The 19,002-nt window shown below is 45.2% G+C and overlaps 1 protein-coding gene across 1 annotated transcript in view; it reads right to left on the bottom strand.

The window, feature by feature from the left end:
- The window catches only part of LIG3 (DNA ligase 3), a 232,372-nt gene that overhangs the window by 144,088 nt on the left and 69,282 nt on the right, over positions 1–19,002 (bottom strand). Inside the window, exons 5-7 of the mRNA XM_029613143.1 lie at positions 14,948–15,099; positions 8,182–8,348; positions 838–915 (exon numbers count right to left, since the gene is read on the bottom strand). Of these exons, the coding sequence (XP_029469003.1) occupies positions 838–915; positions 8,182–8,348; positions 14,948–15,099 (397 nt within the window). The remainder of the gene's footprint in view (positions 1–837; positions 916–8,181; positions 8,349–14,947; positions 15,100–19,002) is intronic.

Below are 19,002 nucleotides of genomic sequence, written 5' to 3'. Positions count from 1 at the left end.
AATCCAAACTGGAGCATGATCAGAGATAACTATATTATCTATACCCGCAGCCTGCACATTTGAAAAAAGCGTGGTCACTGATCAAAAAATAATCCAACCGCGCAAAGATATTCTTTCACTTTATTCATAACCTTTTAACAGAAACAGCAGATGATTGGGAGTAGAGAAGAGTACGTATGTAGATCAATCTAGCCTCAACATATACTTCAGACAAGGCACTATATCAATAAGTTTATAGGTCGTACAGAGTAGAGGAATGGAGTAGCAGCCTAGTGGCTATGAACCAGAGAAATCAGGGTTCAAATCCCAATGCCGCTCCTTGTGACCTTGTTGCCTCAGGTACAAACTTATAGGGTCATTCCTTTATTGTGCGATGTGGCTGTATTGAGGCGGTGGTATTAAAATTAGGGGGAAGGGGAGGAATGTGGGCTGGTTTGGGCAGAGTTATCGCCCAGCAGCGTTGCAGGCAGTAATGTTTTTCACATCATTGCCGGCAGCTCTACAGGAAATAACTACACCTTTTCCCGTGGTGCTAAAGGGGCGATAGTGTGCGGTGCAGCCGGGTGCCCACTATCGCGCCCCCCCCCCCCCCCCGCCCCTTTCTTTTTTCACGAATCATCATTCTGCTACAAATATACCAGAATGATGAATCTAGGGGTTAGATTGTGAGCCCTCTGGGGACAGGGAAACACCCCACAGTACTTGAATGTAATCCACTTTGAAGAGCCAAAAAACAGAGTATAAATCAAATAAAGTTAACTTAAAGTTAAGAATATTTAACTGGCCCAGCAATCTGCTTTGTTAAACCAGGTGTCCCATTAATACAAAAGTACTCACACATGCTTAGCTCCAGAGTTCATCTTCAGATCATGTTTTATCAGCCGGATAATGCATTTCAGGTCATTTGCTGTGCACCTAAATACACAGGAAATAGATTTTACTCAACCACAGAAACATACATAAGCCATAGAACTGCCTTGTCCTCACATCATCAAAACAGCAGTGAAACAATATTTAGCTCTGCACGAGTACAGAAATAAAAATACAGGTACAGAAGTGGGGGGGACGGGACTGCCACACTTTGTTCTGTTACTATTTATGTAAGTGAAAAAGAGCCACATACTGCATAAGAGAAAGCTCCAAACTGTTTAAAAAATCCATCTTTTTAAGAAGTCATTTTTAACCTGGTACTTGCAATTGTTTCCAATAGTACTGCCAGAGCAGTAACCAGACTCCTGATGTTGTTGCAGGAATACAGCGCCTTTGAACAGTAGTGATGTAACTGCAAACGTTTCATGCAGGCAACATCAGAAGCAAGTTCATACTCCCATAATGTTGAGATTACTTACCTGATAATCTCCTTTTCCTTAGTGTATGCAGATGGACTCAGAACAAGTGGGTATAGTGTGCTCGTGCTAGCAGTTGGAGACGGATCTGACGTCAGCACGGGTATATATAGCCCCACAGGAAGTGTAGCAAATCAGTAATCTTCCTTGCAAAAGCTGTTATGGATATATGTGTACTGACTGATCAATGAATTAGTGAAAACAGGATTCCCCTGACCGATTGATAGACGCTGGAGACCGCCAGTGTTCCCAACCGGAAGGCGTCGACACCTGGTAGAGTGGACGCTCTCGTGTAAGAAATGACATGCCTTACCTTGAACTGGTGAAACCCATATCTACCGGCAGCCTGAGCGGGATGGTGAGTCCATCTGCATACACTAAGGAAAAGGAGATTATCAGGTAAATAATCTCAACATTTCCTAGCGTGTAGCAGATGGACTCAGAACAAGTGGGATGTACAAAAGCTACTCCCGAACTGGGCGGGAAGCTGCCTGAGGACCACGTAGGACTGCCCTCGCAAATGCTGTGTCCTCCCTGGCCTGGACATCCAGACGGTAAAACCTGGAGAAGGTATGGAGGGAGGACCACGTCACCGCCTTACATATCTCCGCGGGCGACAGCATCCTAGATTCTGCCCAAGAGGCTGCCTGCGCTCTGGTAGAATGAGCCTTGACCTGTAGAGGTGGTGACTTCCCAGACTCTACATAGGCCGCTCTGATAACTTCTTTAATCCAGCGGGCGATGGTGGGCCGAGAGGCCGCTTCCCCTTGCTTCTTCCCGCTGTGAAGGACGAACAGATGGTCCGTCTTTCGTACTGCTTCTGTCATTTCCAGGTATCTGGGCAGCAATCTGCCAATGTCGAGATGGCATAACAAACGCCCTTCTTCCGACTTCTTCAAACCCGCCGTGGTGGGCAATGATATGGTTTGATTGAGGTGAAATTGTGAGACTACTTTAGGTAAGAAGGAGGGAACCGTGCGAAGATGGATAGCCTCTGGAGTGAGCCTGAGAAAAGGATCACGGCAGGACAGCGCTTGTAGCTCTGAGATGCGGTGTGCTGAACACACTGCCAGCAGGAACACCATCTTCAATTCTCTCCCAGGGGCCAGTCCTGGGGTGGGTCCTTTCGAGGAGGCCAAAAACCTTTTCGGGACACCACAGGGGGAAGCACAGCTGGGGCTGTCCTCACAATGAGGCGAGATTGGTCCAATCCTTCGTTCCAACCGTAGGAGTTTGCTTGGCATTGTTTTACGTGGAGTGGACCAAAATTACTATGGACCAGTGTTCTCAGTGTAGTAAGAGACAACTATGCTTTAGAATTTGCTCGTCCTGTTTGAGATTTATTCCTAGTTCCCCCCAGCAGTCCCCTCAACAAGCAACTAGCAGTTCAGGAAACGCTAGACCACTTGCAGAGACTAGGTGCTGCAATCCCAGTTTCCCTTGAAGTATAAGGCACAGGAAGGTATTCCATTTATTTCATTGTGCCAAAGAAGGAAGGCACTTTTTTCCCCGATACTGGACTTAAAAAGAGTGAATCCAGCTCTGAAAGATCCGCGTTTCCGAATGGAGACCCTGAAGTCAGTCACAGTGGCGGTACACAAAGATACATTTCTGGCTTCTCTAAATTTGACAGAAGCATATCTGCACATAACTATCTGACCAGAACACATCAGTGGTTTCTATGGTTCATGGTTCTGGGTCAGCATTTTCAGTTTCAAGCTCTCCCATTCGATCTGGCGACAGCATCACACACTTTTACCAAGGTTATGGTGGTGGTGGTGGCAGATTTACGACAGGAAGGAGTTCTGGTACACCCCTATCTAGACGAATGGCTCATCAGGAAAAGGTCTGAGGCTCTCTGTCATCAATCGGTTCAGAAAGTGCTTCGGCGGCTAGAATCTCTCAGTTGGTTGGTGAACCTGGCAAAGAGACACCCGGTTCCCTTGCAGTCCCTGGAGTATCTGGGGGTTCACTTCGATACACAGAGTGGCAGAGTGTTTCTCAAGGAGGAGAGAGTGCAGAAACTACAGGGGCAGGTTAGTCGGTTGCTGGGACTGGTGATGCCCAAGTTCTGGGACTATTTGCAGGTCCTGGGCTCTATGGCTTCGACCTTGGAGTTGGTGCCATGGGTGTTTGCGCATATGTGGCCTCTGCAGAGGGCTCTTCTCTCCCATTGGAATCCATTGTCAGAGGAGTTTCATCTTCCCCTGACACTCGAGGGAGTCAGCAGGATAGTTTATCTTGGTGGCTCCTTCATTCCAACCTAGTCCGTGGTGTGGGGCTGGAGGTTCCGGATTGGGTGATTCTTACTACTAATGTCAGTCTGTCTGGTTGGGGGGTGCTTTGTCAGCAATAGTCACAGCAGGACTGATGGTCCAAGAAAGAGGCTTCTTAGTCTATCAATCGGTTAGAGACCAGAGTGGTGCACTTCACTTTACTTGCTTTTCTGCCGTTGGTGAGGGTCCTGTCAGACAATGCAACGACGATAGCCTACATCAACCAGCAGGGTGGAACCAAGAGTCTGGCAGTAGCCCAGGAGGCTCAGGAGTCATTTCACTGGGCAGAGCAGTACTCAGAGTGGATAGCAACGTCACACATCACAGGGGTCGACAACATGCAAGCAGATTTTCTGAGTCGCAAAGTATTGGAGCCGGGACAGTGGGAGCTGTCGGAGACGGCAATGCAGCTCATCCGTGAGGTGGGAGATGGATCTAATAGTGACTCAGAATGCCAAGGTGTTTCGGTTTTTCAGTCGGTGGAGAGAGCACAGAGCCAAGGGTGTCAATGCGCTGGGTTGTCCCTTGGACTCAGGATGTTCTATTTTAAGTTTTTCCTCTATGGCCTCTAGTAGGCAAGGTGTTGCAACAGATAAAGGAATATCTGGATGACATAATTTTGGTGGCAGAGTGGCCATGTTGGCCTTGGTTCACAGATCTCATCAACTTGTTTGTGGATGGACCGCTGTGCTTCAGCCATCTACCGCATTTTCTTCATCAGAGTCCACTTTTGTCTAGTGGCCTGGCTTTTGAGAGGTGACGCTTGAGATGCAGGGGGTATCCCAAAGCAGTTATTACTACTCTGTTACAGGGTAGGCGAAAGTCCCCTTCTTTATCGTGTGTCCAGGTCTGGAAAGATTTTTGAAACCTGATGTATTGCTAATGGGGTACAAGCTCTCAAAGTTACAGTCTCTCATATTTTGACTTTTCTTCAGGACGGTTTGGTCAAAGGATTGGCCTTTAACTCTTTCAGGTCTAGGTGGCTGCTCTAGGTTGTCTCAGAGGTAAAGTAAAGGGGTTTCCTCTTACTCATTCTGATGTAATACACGTTTTCTCTGTTTGGGGGGGGGGGGGGGAGGCAAAGAATTTACGCCCTCTAGTAAGGAGAGTTTGTCCAACCTGGAACCTTAACCTTAACCTTGTGCTCAGAGATTTGTGTGAGGCTCCCTTTGAGATTCTAAGGAGAGCAACTCTTAAGGATTTAACCCTTAAAGTCATTTTCCTGGTGGCCATATGCTCAATTAGAAGAATTTCAGAGCTACAGGCTTTATCTTGCCAGGATCCCTTCCTGCAGATCTCGGAGTTGGAGGTTTCGTTGCATACTGTACCTTCCTTTTTGCCTAAGGTGGTCTTGGCATTTAATATGAATCAAACAGTGAAGTTTCCAAGCCTTTCCTGAGGTGGACTCCTCTGTACCTCACGCAAGGGAGCATGGACGTGTGGAGAGCCTTGTTAAGTTATTTAAAGGTGATTAATGACTTTAAAAGGTTGGATCACCTGTTTGTTTTGTGAAGTAGATCGAAAAGAGTTTGTCAAGCCTCTAAGGCTACTATTGCGCATTGGCTTAAGGCGGCCATTGGTTCGAAATTTATAGCTAAGGGTCGACCAGTTCCTGATGGTTTGAGAGCCCATTCGACGCAATCTCAGGCAGCCTCATGGGCGGAGGCTCAGCAGGTTTCTCTGCAAGAGATTTGCAGGGCAGCAACATGGAGGTTGCTGCCCCTTTTGCAAGGCATTATCGGTTGGATGTGGGATGCGGCATCCAAGGCCTTTGGTGAGTGTGTTTTGCAAATGGGACTCTACAGGCTCCACCCTATTTAGGAAGCTTAGGTACATCCCAGGAATCTGGACTGACCTGGGTACATACAGGGAAAGGAAAATTGGTTCTTACCTACTAATTTTCATTCCTGTAGTACCATAGATCAGCCCAGAACTGCCCAATCTGTGAAGGAGAGTCATCCACTCATTCCTTTTCTTGTCATGGAATACAGACTTGTTTGTTGGGTTCATGCTATTGGTTTTTATATGTTAGACTTCTAAAGAGGTCACCATCCTCCGGTTCTTGAGGAAAGTTAGAAATTTGTTATCAATCAAGCGGTTTTAAGTTTTGGTATAGTTTTTATGCTTGGGTACAGGTCAAAACTGAGGGACTGCAGGTGGAACTCAGGATTATGTAGCAATGTCAGTAAAACTTTCTCTGTCTCCATCTGCTAGCAGGGATGCAAAACAAGGAGTCTGGACTAATCTGCGTACTACAGGAATGAAAATTAGCAAGTAAGAACCAATTTTTCTATATGCATGAAAAAGTTTATTTTCTGACTGAAACCCGTGGTTTTAACGGTTTAAAAGAAATGAACAATTGACTTGACTTTCTGCAAGACCTTGTGTTCTGTCCAAATAGAACACTAGAATGCTTCTTGCGATCCAAGGTTTAAACAGCCTGCTGCTCAACTTTATTGGCAACTAGTTTGGGAAAAAACGTTGGTAAAACAATGGACTGTTCTTTGCTGATCTTTTGCTGCATTAGGCAGGGACTCTTGTTAAATGGGGCTGTGAAGAGATCTATTTGCCAAGTTTCCCAAACTTGAAAAAGTTGTTTTGCTACTTTGTGATCCAATGACCATTCTTGTGGTTATAGTGGATGACAGACAGCCTGATGCAATACAGTGTGCACTGTTTAACCCCTGGTTGGACACAGGGATTAGCTCATCCAAAATGCGCATCCAAACCCCCCACGAAATTAATAGCGATCACCACATGCAAATGCACGTTGATGAGGCTATTAGTGATTCTCCTCTGATTTAAAAATAAATAAATAAATAAATAAAATAAAAAACTGTGCCTGACATTTTTACTCTCCAAAATTAATGCCTGTCCCAGAGCAGGCATTAATTTTGGAGGAGCCCAAAAAGTGTACAGAAAAGCAGAAAATATTGCTTTTCTGTACTCCCTTCATCTTAATATCATGGCGATGTCAGAACAAAAAAATGGACATCAGTTAAAAAATAAAAAATTTTACAAAGTGCCGGTGGGTCAGGTTAGGAAACGGAGCGCCCTTTTTTCTAACCAGCTGACAGTCTACCTCTCCTGGGTGCCCGCTACCGAGGAGGTGCTAGGGGCGCACAATTTCCCCTGCACCTCCTTTTTACCATGGCACCTGATTTAAATATTAAATCGGGTGCCTCAGAGAGGTCGATCAGTGTGGGTTGGGAGAACGAGCTCTCAGTCATGAGCGCCTGTTTTCCCCGTGCCGTATTGCATTGGCCTGAATGTGCCCGATTTTTGTTTCCCAGGAAGATGAATAGCTGAGGAATATCTTTTAAGAAATTGCCCATTTCCACATCTTGCACATCTCTTAACTCCGAGTTTTCTTTTCCAATCTAGCAGTAACTTAGAGGTTAGAGCAGTGGGCTGTAAACCAGGGAAACCATGGCTCAAATCCCACTGCTACTCCTTGAGTCCTTAGGCAAGTCATTTTCACCCTCCATTGCCTCAGGTACAAACATTTAGACCATAGACACAGAAACGTCTTAGTAAATCACGCCCTTAGATTGTAACCTCTGGGGGTGAGGAAAGGGAAATACTTAACATAAGAACATGCCATACTGGGTCAGAATGAGTGTCCATCGAATTCCAGCATCCTGTTTCCAACAGTAGCCAGTCCAGGTTACAAGTATCTAGCAAGTACCCAAACAGGGAATAGCCACTACTTATTACTGGCATTAGTAGCATGGGATTTATGTACTAAGTCAACTTGGTTAATAGCAGTTTATAGATTTCTCATCCAGGAAGTTGTTCAAACCTTCTTTTAAATCCAGATAAGCTAACTGCCTTAACTACATCCTCCAGCAATGAATTCCAGAGCTTAATTTTGCACCGAGTTAAAAAAAAAATGTCTCCAATTTGTTTTAAATGTGGTACTTGCTAACTTCATGAAGTTAAGGTAAATGCAGGTGACTGAGAGTCACACAGAGGAGAAGAAATTGTAATTGTTCTTCCCTATTAGACATCTGTCTGCACCTACAACGTGCAACATGCTCAGAAAGAGCTTCTCATTCTTTCTAAGCTCTGAGAGAGAACTTTTCTGGTCTTAGCATCATTGGATGATTTTGTTCACTTGTGTGGCTGATTCTCATGGGCAAGCAGGATTTAAAGACGAAATGTCTGCTGCTTATCATCTCCCTATACAACAGTGACTGCAGCTTCTCCAACAAGAAAAAGACTGCTACATTATGGGTTGAATTTCTCACAATAAATGGGCATGGTCCTGAGCTAAGAGTGAATGTACATGAGTTTGTGCATTTGTGTAATTCTCACATAATCCTACCATGCCCTCTGAGCCCATCTCACCTGCCCACACTCCCCCCCACCCTAAGTTCATCTGACCTTTTACCAACATCCCTCCCCACCTCCTAAGGCCATCTCATCTGCTGACATCTGGTCGGTCCATAGCCCCCATTAGAATGTATGACCTGTCAATACCACCTCCTACCCACAGGCCCTCTCACCTGCACACACTCCCACCCCCGCCACCCTCAAACCATCAGGCCCGCTCTAACCTGCAGGAAATGTCCTCCAGTGCCTTCTGCTGCTCATCCTCCTTGGAGAGGTTAGATAGTCTGGACAGGAACTCATCTACCTCCTGGATAGTGAGCAGGCTCTTAGCTGCCGGGGAAAAGGTCTTACTCTCTTCAAAGAAAATACGTACAGTCTCAGAGACATCACCCTGTGCACCAAAAAACACATATTATTGCTATCCTGCAATCTGTCCATAATAGTCTTATTGTCTAAGTGAAAAATCAGTGTATGTGGAAACATACCGTAATTATGTTGTGTATATGGGAGTATGATATTCTGCAGTGACATTACAACAGGCTGACGATCAGAAAAGCAGGTGAACCTACAGCCTTGTAACCTTCTCATCACCCATGAATTTGATATTTAAACTCAACAATTACCACCTTTCCCAGGAAAACCTTGTAAACACACATAACTGGGCATCATACTTTTAAATATTACACTTCATTTCATATCAAATGTGTGTGTCTATTTCCAAGCTGACTTCAACTGAATGGAGAGGTAGGAGGGACTGTGTGGCTGGGCTGTTCTTCTATCCACAGAGAACATCTACTACAAGTAAGCAACTTTGCTTTCCCTGTACGTACCCGGATCAGTCCAGACTCTTGAGTTTTGCCTCCCCTCCAGCAGATGGAGACAGAGAAGTTTTAACGGACTCCATCCTATACCCCTGAGGTGCCACCTAGAGTCTGTCAGTATTTCTCTGTCTCCAGCAGATGGTGGAGGTGCAAAACCTTTAGTCTGGGTTTGGTGTTTGTTTTTTTTTACTAAATCCTTGTCTTTTTAAGATTTCCCAAGGAACAAATACCAACAAACTAAAAACTTGAGAGAAGATATCTCTTTAAGCCTCCCAGGGGATTGCTAGGCCTGGTGGGACCATCCCCCCTGGTAACAGAGGCTCTGGAGCAGAGGGTTGGGAGCCCTGTGACTACCTGTGGCTGAGGGTGATACCGGGGAGCCCGGTTCACTCTCCCTCTGAAGATCTGCACACAGGAAAAAACAACGCTGAAGTGATTTAATTTCTGAGCTGGCCTAGCGGTCTCTTTTGGCCCTCCTTCCTTCTGACGCCATTTTCGCCATCCTTTTCAGTTCCTACGAGCTCCCATGGGTTTGTCTTGGTCGCGCTGGTTCTTTTTTTGGGCCCCGATCCTAATTTAGCTCAGGGATCATGCCGCATGGTGTGGCTGCGGGCCAGAGTTTGTACCAGGTGCTTCTTGGGAGGGGAAGGCTCTTCGAGGAAGCAGATTCCGGCAAAATCGCATCGCAGCAGCTCTAGAGCACGCAGGGACCCTGGGAGGGCAGAACTGCTGCAGCAGCCTCAGGACCCTTTTCTCCTCAGCACAGGTACTGAAGCCTTACTGCGAACGTTCAGGGAGCAGGAGAAGGCTGCCCTGGGGGAGGGGGGGGGGCGACTTGCAGGCAAGCTCAGATCTCTACCTCAGAGGGGGAACAGGGGAAAGACTCGGATGAGTCTTCTTCCATGTTCTCCTCCAATTTTGTTTTGTTGCTGCATTAAGCCTTCAAAGCACAGAAAGCAGCAAAGAGCCAGGGTTCTAAGGTACCCCATGAGGTCCCGGCGTCGCTGGGGCAAGCGAGGATAGGAGCCTCATCACTCCACAAGGGTACCAAGTTACACAGTGGCATAGAAGACCCCAAGGCCAAACACCCTCTCTGGTCCCTTTCCGGTCCGGTGGACAGTTCAGATACAGATGGTGCGGATGAAGTGGAGTCTCCTCCGCAAGCCCCTGGTGAGGGACCGGATGCGGATTACCAGCTCCAGTCGGCCAAGCCAGTGGGCGCGCCTCTAGTGGATTTGCAGGATCGCAAATTGGAGTTGCAACTTAAAGATTTTTGAGGTTTCCGCCCTAAGGGTCTGGGCTGCTTTGTGCAGCAGTTTCGCGCTACGAGCCAGTCTCCACTGGGTGCAGGATTTCCATCCGAAAATGAGGCACCTTTAGACTCTAAAGGTGCTTGGTGATGGCGTCTGTGCACAAAGGGGAATTTTTAGCATCTCTGGATCTGACAGAAGCTGACTTGCACATTCCTATACACCGGATCATCAGAAATATTTGCGGTTTGCGATCCTGAGGCATCATTTTCAATTTTGCGCTCTACCGTTCAATCTGGCGAATGCACCCAGAGTCTTCACCAAGGTGATGGTGGTTGTGGCAGTGGCCCTGCGAAAGGAGGGGATTCTGGTACACCCCTACCTGGACGATTGGCTGATTCAAGCGAAGTCAGAACACCTTTGCAGAACAGCGGTGCAGAGGGTGCAACAGATGTTGAGCTCGTTGGGTGGTCAACCCCGACAAGAGTCACCTGCTTTCCTCCCAGTCCATGGAGTTTTTGGGTGCTCGGTTCGACACGATCTTGGGAAAGGTTTTTCTTAGAGAGGAAAGATTGTCCAAGCTTCTCACTCAGGTGGAGTTCTTGCAATCCATGCCTCGTCCCAGGGTCTGGGATTAGTTGCAGGACCTTGGTTCGACTGCTTCCACTCTTGAACTGGTGCCTTAGGCCTTTGCGTCCTCTTCAGTCAGTTTTGTTCTCCTGGTGGAATCCACTCTCTGAACAGTTTCATCTTCTCCTCCCACTGACGGATTCAGCACGGTCCAGTCTTCTTTGGTGACTGTGTCCAGACAATTCACGGCGGGGGGGGGGGGGGGGGGGGGGGGGCTGGATTAGGAAATTTCCTCCTGGATAATGGTAACCACCTATGCAAGCCTCTCCGGGTAGGGAGCGGTTTGTCAAGGAACGGCAGTGCAAGGTCAATGGACAAGAACGGAATCCTCCTGGTCAATCAATCGGTTGGAAACCAAAGCAGTTCGGTTGGCACTGCAGGCCCTCCTTCCTTTAGTAGAGGGACGATCAGTGAGGATACTCTGTCAAGGCGACGACGGTGGCTTACATCAATCGTCAGGAGTATTCTGGTGGCAGCAGAAGCTCAGCTTTTAATCAACTGGGCAGAGCAAGATCTCTACAAGATTGCAGCCTCTCACATTGCTGGGGTGGACTATGTGAAAGCTGTTTTTCTCAGCCACCACCGGTTGGACTCGGGGAAGTGGGAACTCTCCAAAGAGGCCTTTCGTCTTCTGTGCACATGCCTTGGCATTGCAATGTGCTGCAATGCCAAGGCTCCTCGATTTTTCAGTCGGCGACGGGAACTAGGAGCTCTAGTCCTTCCCTGGCCAAAGGACGTTCTGTTGTACGTCTTTCTGCCATGGCCGTTTGTCAGAAACGTTCTGCGCTGCATCAAAGCTCATCCGAGCAAGGTGATACTCGTGGCTCCAGAGTGGCCGAGGTGTCCGTGGTTTGCTGACCTGCTGAACCTAGCAGTGGGCCGAAATCTCAGCGGACAGTAGTCTCCAAATCTCCTGCAACAAGGCCCCGTTTGTTTCGGAGAGGTAGATCGCTTTTGTCTACGGCATGGCTTTTGAAAGGCAGTGATTAAGGAGTAAGGGTTACTCAAATGCTGTTATTGCCACGCTCTTACATTCCCGTACAACTTCTACCTCCATGGCGTACGTTAGAGTTTGGGGAGTGTTTGAATCCTGGTATCTAGACCACGAAGTGCAGCCGTCCAGGGCTTCAATGCCGGATGTTCTGGATTAGTGAAGGGGCTGGCGTTTAATTCCCTACGAGTTCAGGTGGCTGCCCTTGGTTATTTTCGTGGAAAGGTGCAGGGGGTTGCGCTACCATCTCATCCGGATGTGGCTTGTTTTCTGAGAGGGGCTAAGCATTTGCGTCCTCCTGTCCAGAGCCCCTGTCCTTCGTGGAAGCTCAATCTGGTTCTCCGCACCCTTTGTGCCATTGAAACAAGCGACCCTGAAGAATCTGACATTGAAGGTTGTTTTTCTTGTGGCTATCTCCTCAGCAAGGCGTGTTTCCGAGCTTCAGGCCTTATCTTGCAGGGAGCCCTTCTTACGGATTTCTGAAGCAGGAGTCTCAAGAACAGTTCCCCCTTCTTTCTCCCAAAAGTGGTGTCCTCCTTTCATATGAATCAGTCAGTGGAGCTCCCTTCTTTCACGGGTCTGGTTTCTTCTACTCCAGAGTCTAGGGATTTATGGACGTTGGACGTAAAGAGGGTGTTGTTGCGTTACTTGGAGGTCATGAACAGTTTCCGTCTTTCGGACCATCTGTTCGTTCTGTGGAGTGGACCCAGGAGGGGTCAAAGCTTCAAAGGCCACTATCACACGCTGGCTAAAGGAAGCTATTGTTTCGGCTTACCTTGTTCAGGGCCGTCCTATTCTGGTTGGTCTTAAAGCTCATTCTACTCTATCGCAAGCGGCCTCATGGGCGGAATGTCAACAGGTGTCACCGCAGGAAATTTGTGGGGCGGCTACCTGGAAATCTACACACACTTTTGACAGGCATCATCATCTAGATGTCCGGGCCCCTGAGCCCGGTTCCTTCAGGGCCAGTGTACTCCGAGCGGGACTCTCTCAGTCCCATCCTGGTTAGCGAAGCTTTGGTACATCCCAGGAGTCTGGACCGATCCGGGTACGTACAGAGAAAGGAAAATTGGATCTTACCTGCTAATTTTCATTCCTGTAGTACCACTGATCAGTCCAGAGTCCAGCCAATGGGAAAACGGAGAGTCCGCTCGGCCGGTAGTTAGTCATATTTCTTAAGTTTACCGAATGCCCCTGTTTTCAGGGAAAGAGTATGGGCATGGTTTCATTCATTGGAGGTTGTTTATGTGGAAGTTATGCTTTAATCTTTCTGCTTGGGTACAGTGTAATACTGACAGTATCTAGGTGGCACCTCAGAGGTATAGGATGGAGTCCGTTAAAATGTCTCTATCTCCATCTGCTGGAGGGGAGGCAAAACCCAGGACTCTGGACTGATCCGTGGTACTACAGGAACGAAAGTTAGCAGGTAAACGGAAACAAAAAGAGAGAGTCATACAAGCGGGGACTTCCAAGCTGAAGGTTGCCTTGAAATAAACTATCTTCTTGTATGTGAAAACTTAGTAACCCAGAAAAAAATGGAAGGTGAGGCTATTTTCAATAAAATGTTTTAAAATGGCCTGGCCAAAGTTACTGTCATTATGAGATTTCTTCAACCAGACCTCTTTCCTGTTCTTCTGTTATTTTTATATACCGACATTCGATCTCAATCGAGATATCACATCGGTTTACATTCAGGTACTGTAGGTATTTCTCTATCCCTAGAGGGCTTACAATCTAAGTTTTTGTACCTGAGGCAATGGAGGGTAAAGTGACTTGCCCAAGGTCACAAGGAGTGACAGCAGGACTTGAACCCTGATCTCCTGGTTCGTAGTCCACTGCTCTAACCACTAGGCTATTCCTCCTCCCTCAGCTCTGCCTCTACCATCAGGGCTTGCAAATCTGGAATACTACTGCCTAGACTACAGACATGTGCGTTCATAGCTTTCCAGCTATTTCTCCTCTCCTTATCAGCACTCTATATAATCTCATACCTGCTCCTTTTATCTACCTTGTTGCTCAAAGTTAGCCGTGCAAGATCCTCACTTACGGGTCGATTTTAAAAGTGTTGCTTGGGCAAAAACAGCCATATATTTTAAGAAGCCACGACGTACACGCATACATAACCGTATATAATCCAAGGTTTGGGGCATGGGCATTCCAGGGTGCGGCCAAGATTTACATGCTTAAGTCTGCATTTTAAAAAAGCTGCCATGTTGGCTTATCCGCATAACTTTACTTCTGGTCCTGATGGGAAGCAAGTCTGGAGACCTTGAGTTTTTAGGGCATTTAGCACAGTGTGAGGGTTCAGGGTCAACTGGGGGCTTGCAGGATGAAGAACCAGAAGGGTCTTGAAGACCTCGATATGTATTGGGCAAACTAGTGGACTACTTGGAAAAACCTGTTTTTTTCCTAGCGCGAGTATATTTTAAAATCCGCCTGCATACACGAGTAAGCGCCACTAAAGCCCTAGCCAAAATAGGTGGAGGAGGGGCACTTTAAAATGATACGTGCATACTTGCAAGCACAACTTAAAATGGCAGCATCTCCCCGATTGCGTGCAGATACACACTTTTGTGGATGCATGCACGTTCCTTTGAAAATTAGTTTGCTAATGTTTTGCACAGCTTTTTTTCCGTTACCCCACTCCTCTAATTTAAGCACCTGTCAATGGATGAAGTGTATAAACAGGACCCCATTATAATCAGTGGGCTGATTCTATTTTGATGTTTAAAATGGTGTAGTGATAGTGAAGCTTAAGAACCTTGAAAGAAACAAGAGTTAACCTGGGCTTGTTCTGATATCTTCTTTTTTCTCTCTCTCTCTCTCTCTCTCTCTATATATATATATATATATATATATATATATATATATAGATATATCAGCTTACAATACTTCAGCTTTACTACTTTAAACAGTACTTTAAGGAAAATTCTTGCATTACAGTTTAATATATTTATGTATTTTTGATGTATTAATATTATTGATGTATGTTTTATTAGTACTGTACTAATTCTTTTGGGTTGTACTTTGGAACAAGGCAGGCATTGTAGAAATGTAAATTGATATAAGTGAATTTCACACACAAGATTATTTTCCTCCTACAGACATATGTAAGCTATCAACAAAGGCAAAGATTTCTATTGTTCCATATATGACCCCATGTCACAGTAAAATACTTTAAAAACTTTGAGTTATGGATTCAAATTGATATATACTTTGAAGCACTGCAAGGGGAGACCAAGAGCGGGAGGGAGCTCTGTCCCTGCCAGGTGAGGATCCTCTGCTACCAACCACTTACCTGCTCCAGGTCCCGCACCATGTCATCCTGGCTGCTGCCAAAAATTCTGCTAAAGAGCTTCACAATCTGCTTATCATTCAGGTTGTAAACATTCTTGATAACGCCAGGCAACAACAACTTCACGGTCAAGTACACATCACCATGGAAGCCATCTGGCCCAGGAGAGAAGGGAAAATTCTTTCAAATGTTGAAAACAGATTCAGCCTGGACTAAGTCCGTAATCATCAGCCATGTAATAACTGCTGAAATTGCAAGTGCACCATCCTTTTGCTATTATCTATACATTTTATATACTTTTTGACCATAAGGTTTAATCTAAACATTATAAGATTCTGAGTACATTCAGAACTGATGCAAGGGTATTAAGCACATTTAGCAAAGCTTCAATCTTTCACCTCCCCTCCTTCCCCCAAGTAACTTTCAGGCCCATGGGCCACTCCCCATATCCCTACACCAAAATATGGATAATTTCAATAATCATGATGCATTACTACCACTCCTCTCAGAACAATCCTGGAAAAACATAATTGCATAAATAATTGGGAACCAAAAATACTGCCAGAAGCAAAGTTTTGTGACAGTATCATAGAACAGGTTCCATCTAGTAAATAAACTGATCACAATGAACAATTTTGATCTCAGCACACCCTAGTCTAATCATGTACCATAAAGTCCCAAGTCAAATGTTTTCTTTCAGAAATGATGATTCAATCAGTTTTCCATCACCAACACTCATAGCTGACAGCCACTTTTCTTGTGGTCACAGTTCCAGGATTTTCAGTATAGTTGGACTAGATGCAGATGTTACTGAGAGAGGCTTGGTATACGCATCATGTGTGGCTTGGAGGAGAAATGCCCGATACCGGTTTTTTGGCATATGCCTTCCTGAGGGGCCAAGCTTCTAAAGTTGGGAAACTATGTAAATTTTAATTGTTGTAAGCCTCACTGAACACTGAGTGAAAGGCGTGGAATATAAACCTTTGTATAAATAAAATATGTAATTTCCAAATCAATCTGAGCGATAAAGATTGGAAGTTTATTTGGAGGGCTTCCAGGAAAATTCTATTTTGCAAAAAAATCAAAGTTATTTAAACTGTTACATTGTACTTATTGTACTCTATGCTTTTCCAAATTCACTGGATGTGGTGGGGAATGCAGGGATGTTCATGTTTTTTTTGAACTGTGATAAGCTATTTCAAAACTTTATTTTATTTATTTATTTATTTATTTAAAGGCTTTTATATACCGGAGTTCATGTACTAGTACATACCACTTCGGTTTACTCAGAACCAATATTGGAAAATTACATCAAACAAGTGGGTATAAAATAACAAGGCTAACTTTGTAGGAACTTAGAACTTGAGGTAAAGGAGAGAACAGGACCAAGTGGTAACAGATCAATGTAGATAGCTAAATAATAAATACAAATTCTTACAATAAATACAAATGCTTACAGATTACAGTCTTCAAAATCTAAGTTTACATCTTCAGAATAATGTTTAAATCTACAAGAACTAACGGTTACATCTTCAAGGTTTGTAGACTTCAAAGCTGAGGTTACATCTGACTTAAAAGGTATTGGTGTAGCATGCTGTAAATTTAACGATTGGGAATATGAGACCAAGAAATACAATTAAGAGTTGCGGCATCAGACATCTGGTTAACGTGATTATGAAATGCGTGAATGAGTCTAGTTCTGGGATGTGGCTCTGAGCGAAAACTTTAAGTGAAGGCTTTTGTAAAGAGCCAGGTTTTGAGTTTCTTTTTGAATGTTCGAGTACAGGTTTCAAGACGAATGTCCGTGGGGAGGGCATTCCAATGGAGGGGGCTGGCAGTCGAGAATGCACGTTTCTTGAGTGAGGACTTGGCTGAAGGTACGTGTAAGGTGCCTAAGTAACTGGTTCTGATTGGTCTTGATGATGCATGTGGACGAAGTGGACAGCTTAGATCAAGCGATGTTTGGGAATGGATGGTCTTGTGTGTTATAGTTAGCACTTTGAAAATGATTCTGGATCTGATAGGGAGCCAGTGTAAGTTTTTTTAGTATGGGTGTTATGTGTTCACCTCTGCTGGTGTTAGTAAGAATCCTGGCAGCGGAGTTCTGCAACATTTGTAGAGGTTTGGTGGTGATGGCTGGAAGGCCTATAAGCAGAGAGTTGCAGTAATCGATTTTAGAAAATAGAATTGTTTGGAGGACTGTTCTAAAGTCCTGAAAATGTAGGAGAGGTTTCAACTTTTTCAGAATGTGTAGTTTGTAATAGCATTCTTTCGTTGTGTTCTTGACAAATTCTTTGAGGTTCAGCCTATTGTCTAAGGTAACCCCAAGGTCTCTTACTTGAGTGGAATTGATCATTGGAGGTGTGGTTAGGTTGTTGGTAGGCTGAAGGTTCTCATCTGGAGTGATTAGCAAAAGTTCCGTTTTTGACGTATTAAGTACTAGGTTAAGGCTAGAGAGGAGTGAGTTTATGGACTGTAGACAATTGTTCCAGAAGTTGATGGTGCTGGAGATGGAGTCAGTGATTGGCAGCAGAATCTGGACATCGTCTGCGTATATGAAGTGTGTGACCTTAAGACTTGAGAGTAGGTGACATAAGGGGAGAAGATAGATGTTAAAAAGGGTAGGGGAGAGGGAGGATCCTTGAGGAACTCCGAAAGTGGACTTGACCGGGAGGGAATCCTTGTTGCTGATTCTGACCTTGAATGTCCTATTATGAAGGAAAGATCTGAACCATCCCAGGGCTGATCCTGAGATGCCTATGTCTGAGAGCCGGTCGATTAAGATAGAGTGTTTTACGGTATCAAACGCAGCTGATAGGTCGAGAAGAATCAGGAGGTATGGGGTCTTTTTCTCCAGACCTGCGAGGACTCTGTCAGTTAGAGAGGTTAGGAGGGATTCCGTACTAAGGGATTTGCGGAATCCGAATTGGGCTGTTGTGAGGATCTTGTGATCTTCTAGGTATTCAGATAACTGTTTGTTGACTATCCTCTCCATAAGTTTGGCTACAAATGGTAGGTTAGCGATGGGGCGAAAATTAGCCGGGTCTGCAGGGTTCAAGTTGGGTTTTTTGAGGAGAGGTTTGAGGGTGGCTAGTTTCAGTGTGTCTGGTACTAGGCCTTGGGTTAGCGAGCGATTGATGATCTCTGCTAAGGGCTTCGCTATGATGTTTGGGATGGTGAGTAGGAGTTTAGATGGGATGGAATCTATCGGATGAGTGGAAGGTTTCATCTTTTTGAGAGTCATTTCGATTTCGAGTGAGGAAATAGGTTCGAATGAATCTAGGTTTGTATTCTGGTTGCATGAAGGAGTGTGGATAGAAGGAGGTACTGTGTTACTGGTTGCCAGAGGAGCCATTAGATTGAGGATTTTGTTTTCAAAAAATTGAGCAAGTTCTGTGCATCTGGATTGTGCTTGGTCATCTGGGATAGCTGGTGAGGTGGGTTTTGTGAGCTCTGAGACATATGAGAACAGCGCTTTAGGATCAAAGGAAAAATTGTGAATTTTGTGGGCATAAAAATCTTTCTTTGTGCGAAGGATGTTGTTTCTGTAACTGTGCATGAGGGTTTTGTACTCATTTAGTGTAGCGTTGGATGGATTCTTCCGCCATGCGTGTTCTTTTTTTCTCAATTCTAATTTGATGGTTTTTAGTTCCTGGGTGAACCATGGTTTTTTGTTTTTGCAGGATGAGTTGATCTCTTTGGTTTTTTGGGGGCAAAGTTTTTCTGCCACCTTTGTGCTCAAACTGTTTCTTTAGAGCAATTGGCATTTCTTCTGGGCCTCTGGAGGGACAAGTCGCATTCATCCATACCACGGAGACTGATAATCCAACGTTTACATGCAGCACAGTTAGCTATTGCATAGGTTACTTGCTGGGAAAGCAAAGCAGCTGAGATTGCTGAGATGTGGAGATGGATAAAATCTGGACTCCATAAGGACATGGAGGAGGAAGAAACAATGTCTTATAGACCTTTGCATCGCTTGTTTTCTATTTTGTGCCTGGTTAAACTAAAAAAAAAAAATCTCCCTATGTAATTCAGTATTCTGAGGAACTCTCAAG

The sequence above is a fragment of the Rhinatrema bivittatum genome, chromosome 8 (assembly GCF_901001135.1).
Source record: "Rhinatrema bivittatum chromosome 8, aRhiBiv1.1, whole genome shotgun sequence".
NCBI classification, from domain to species: domain Eukaryota; kingdom Metazoa; phylum Chordata; class Amphibia; order Gymnophiona; family Rhinatrematidae; genus Rhinatrema; species Rhinatrema bivittatum.
This window is presented reverse-complemented; position numbering and strand designations above follow the sequence as displayed.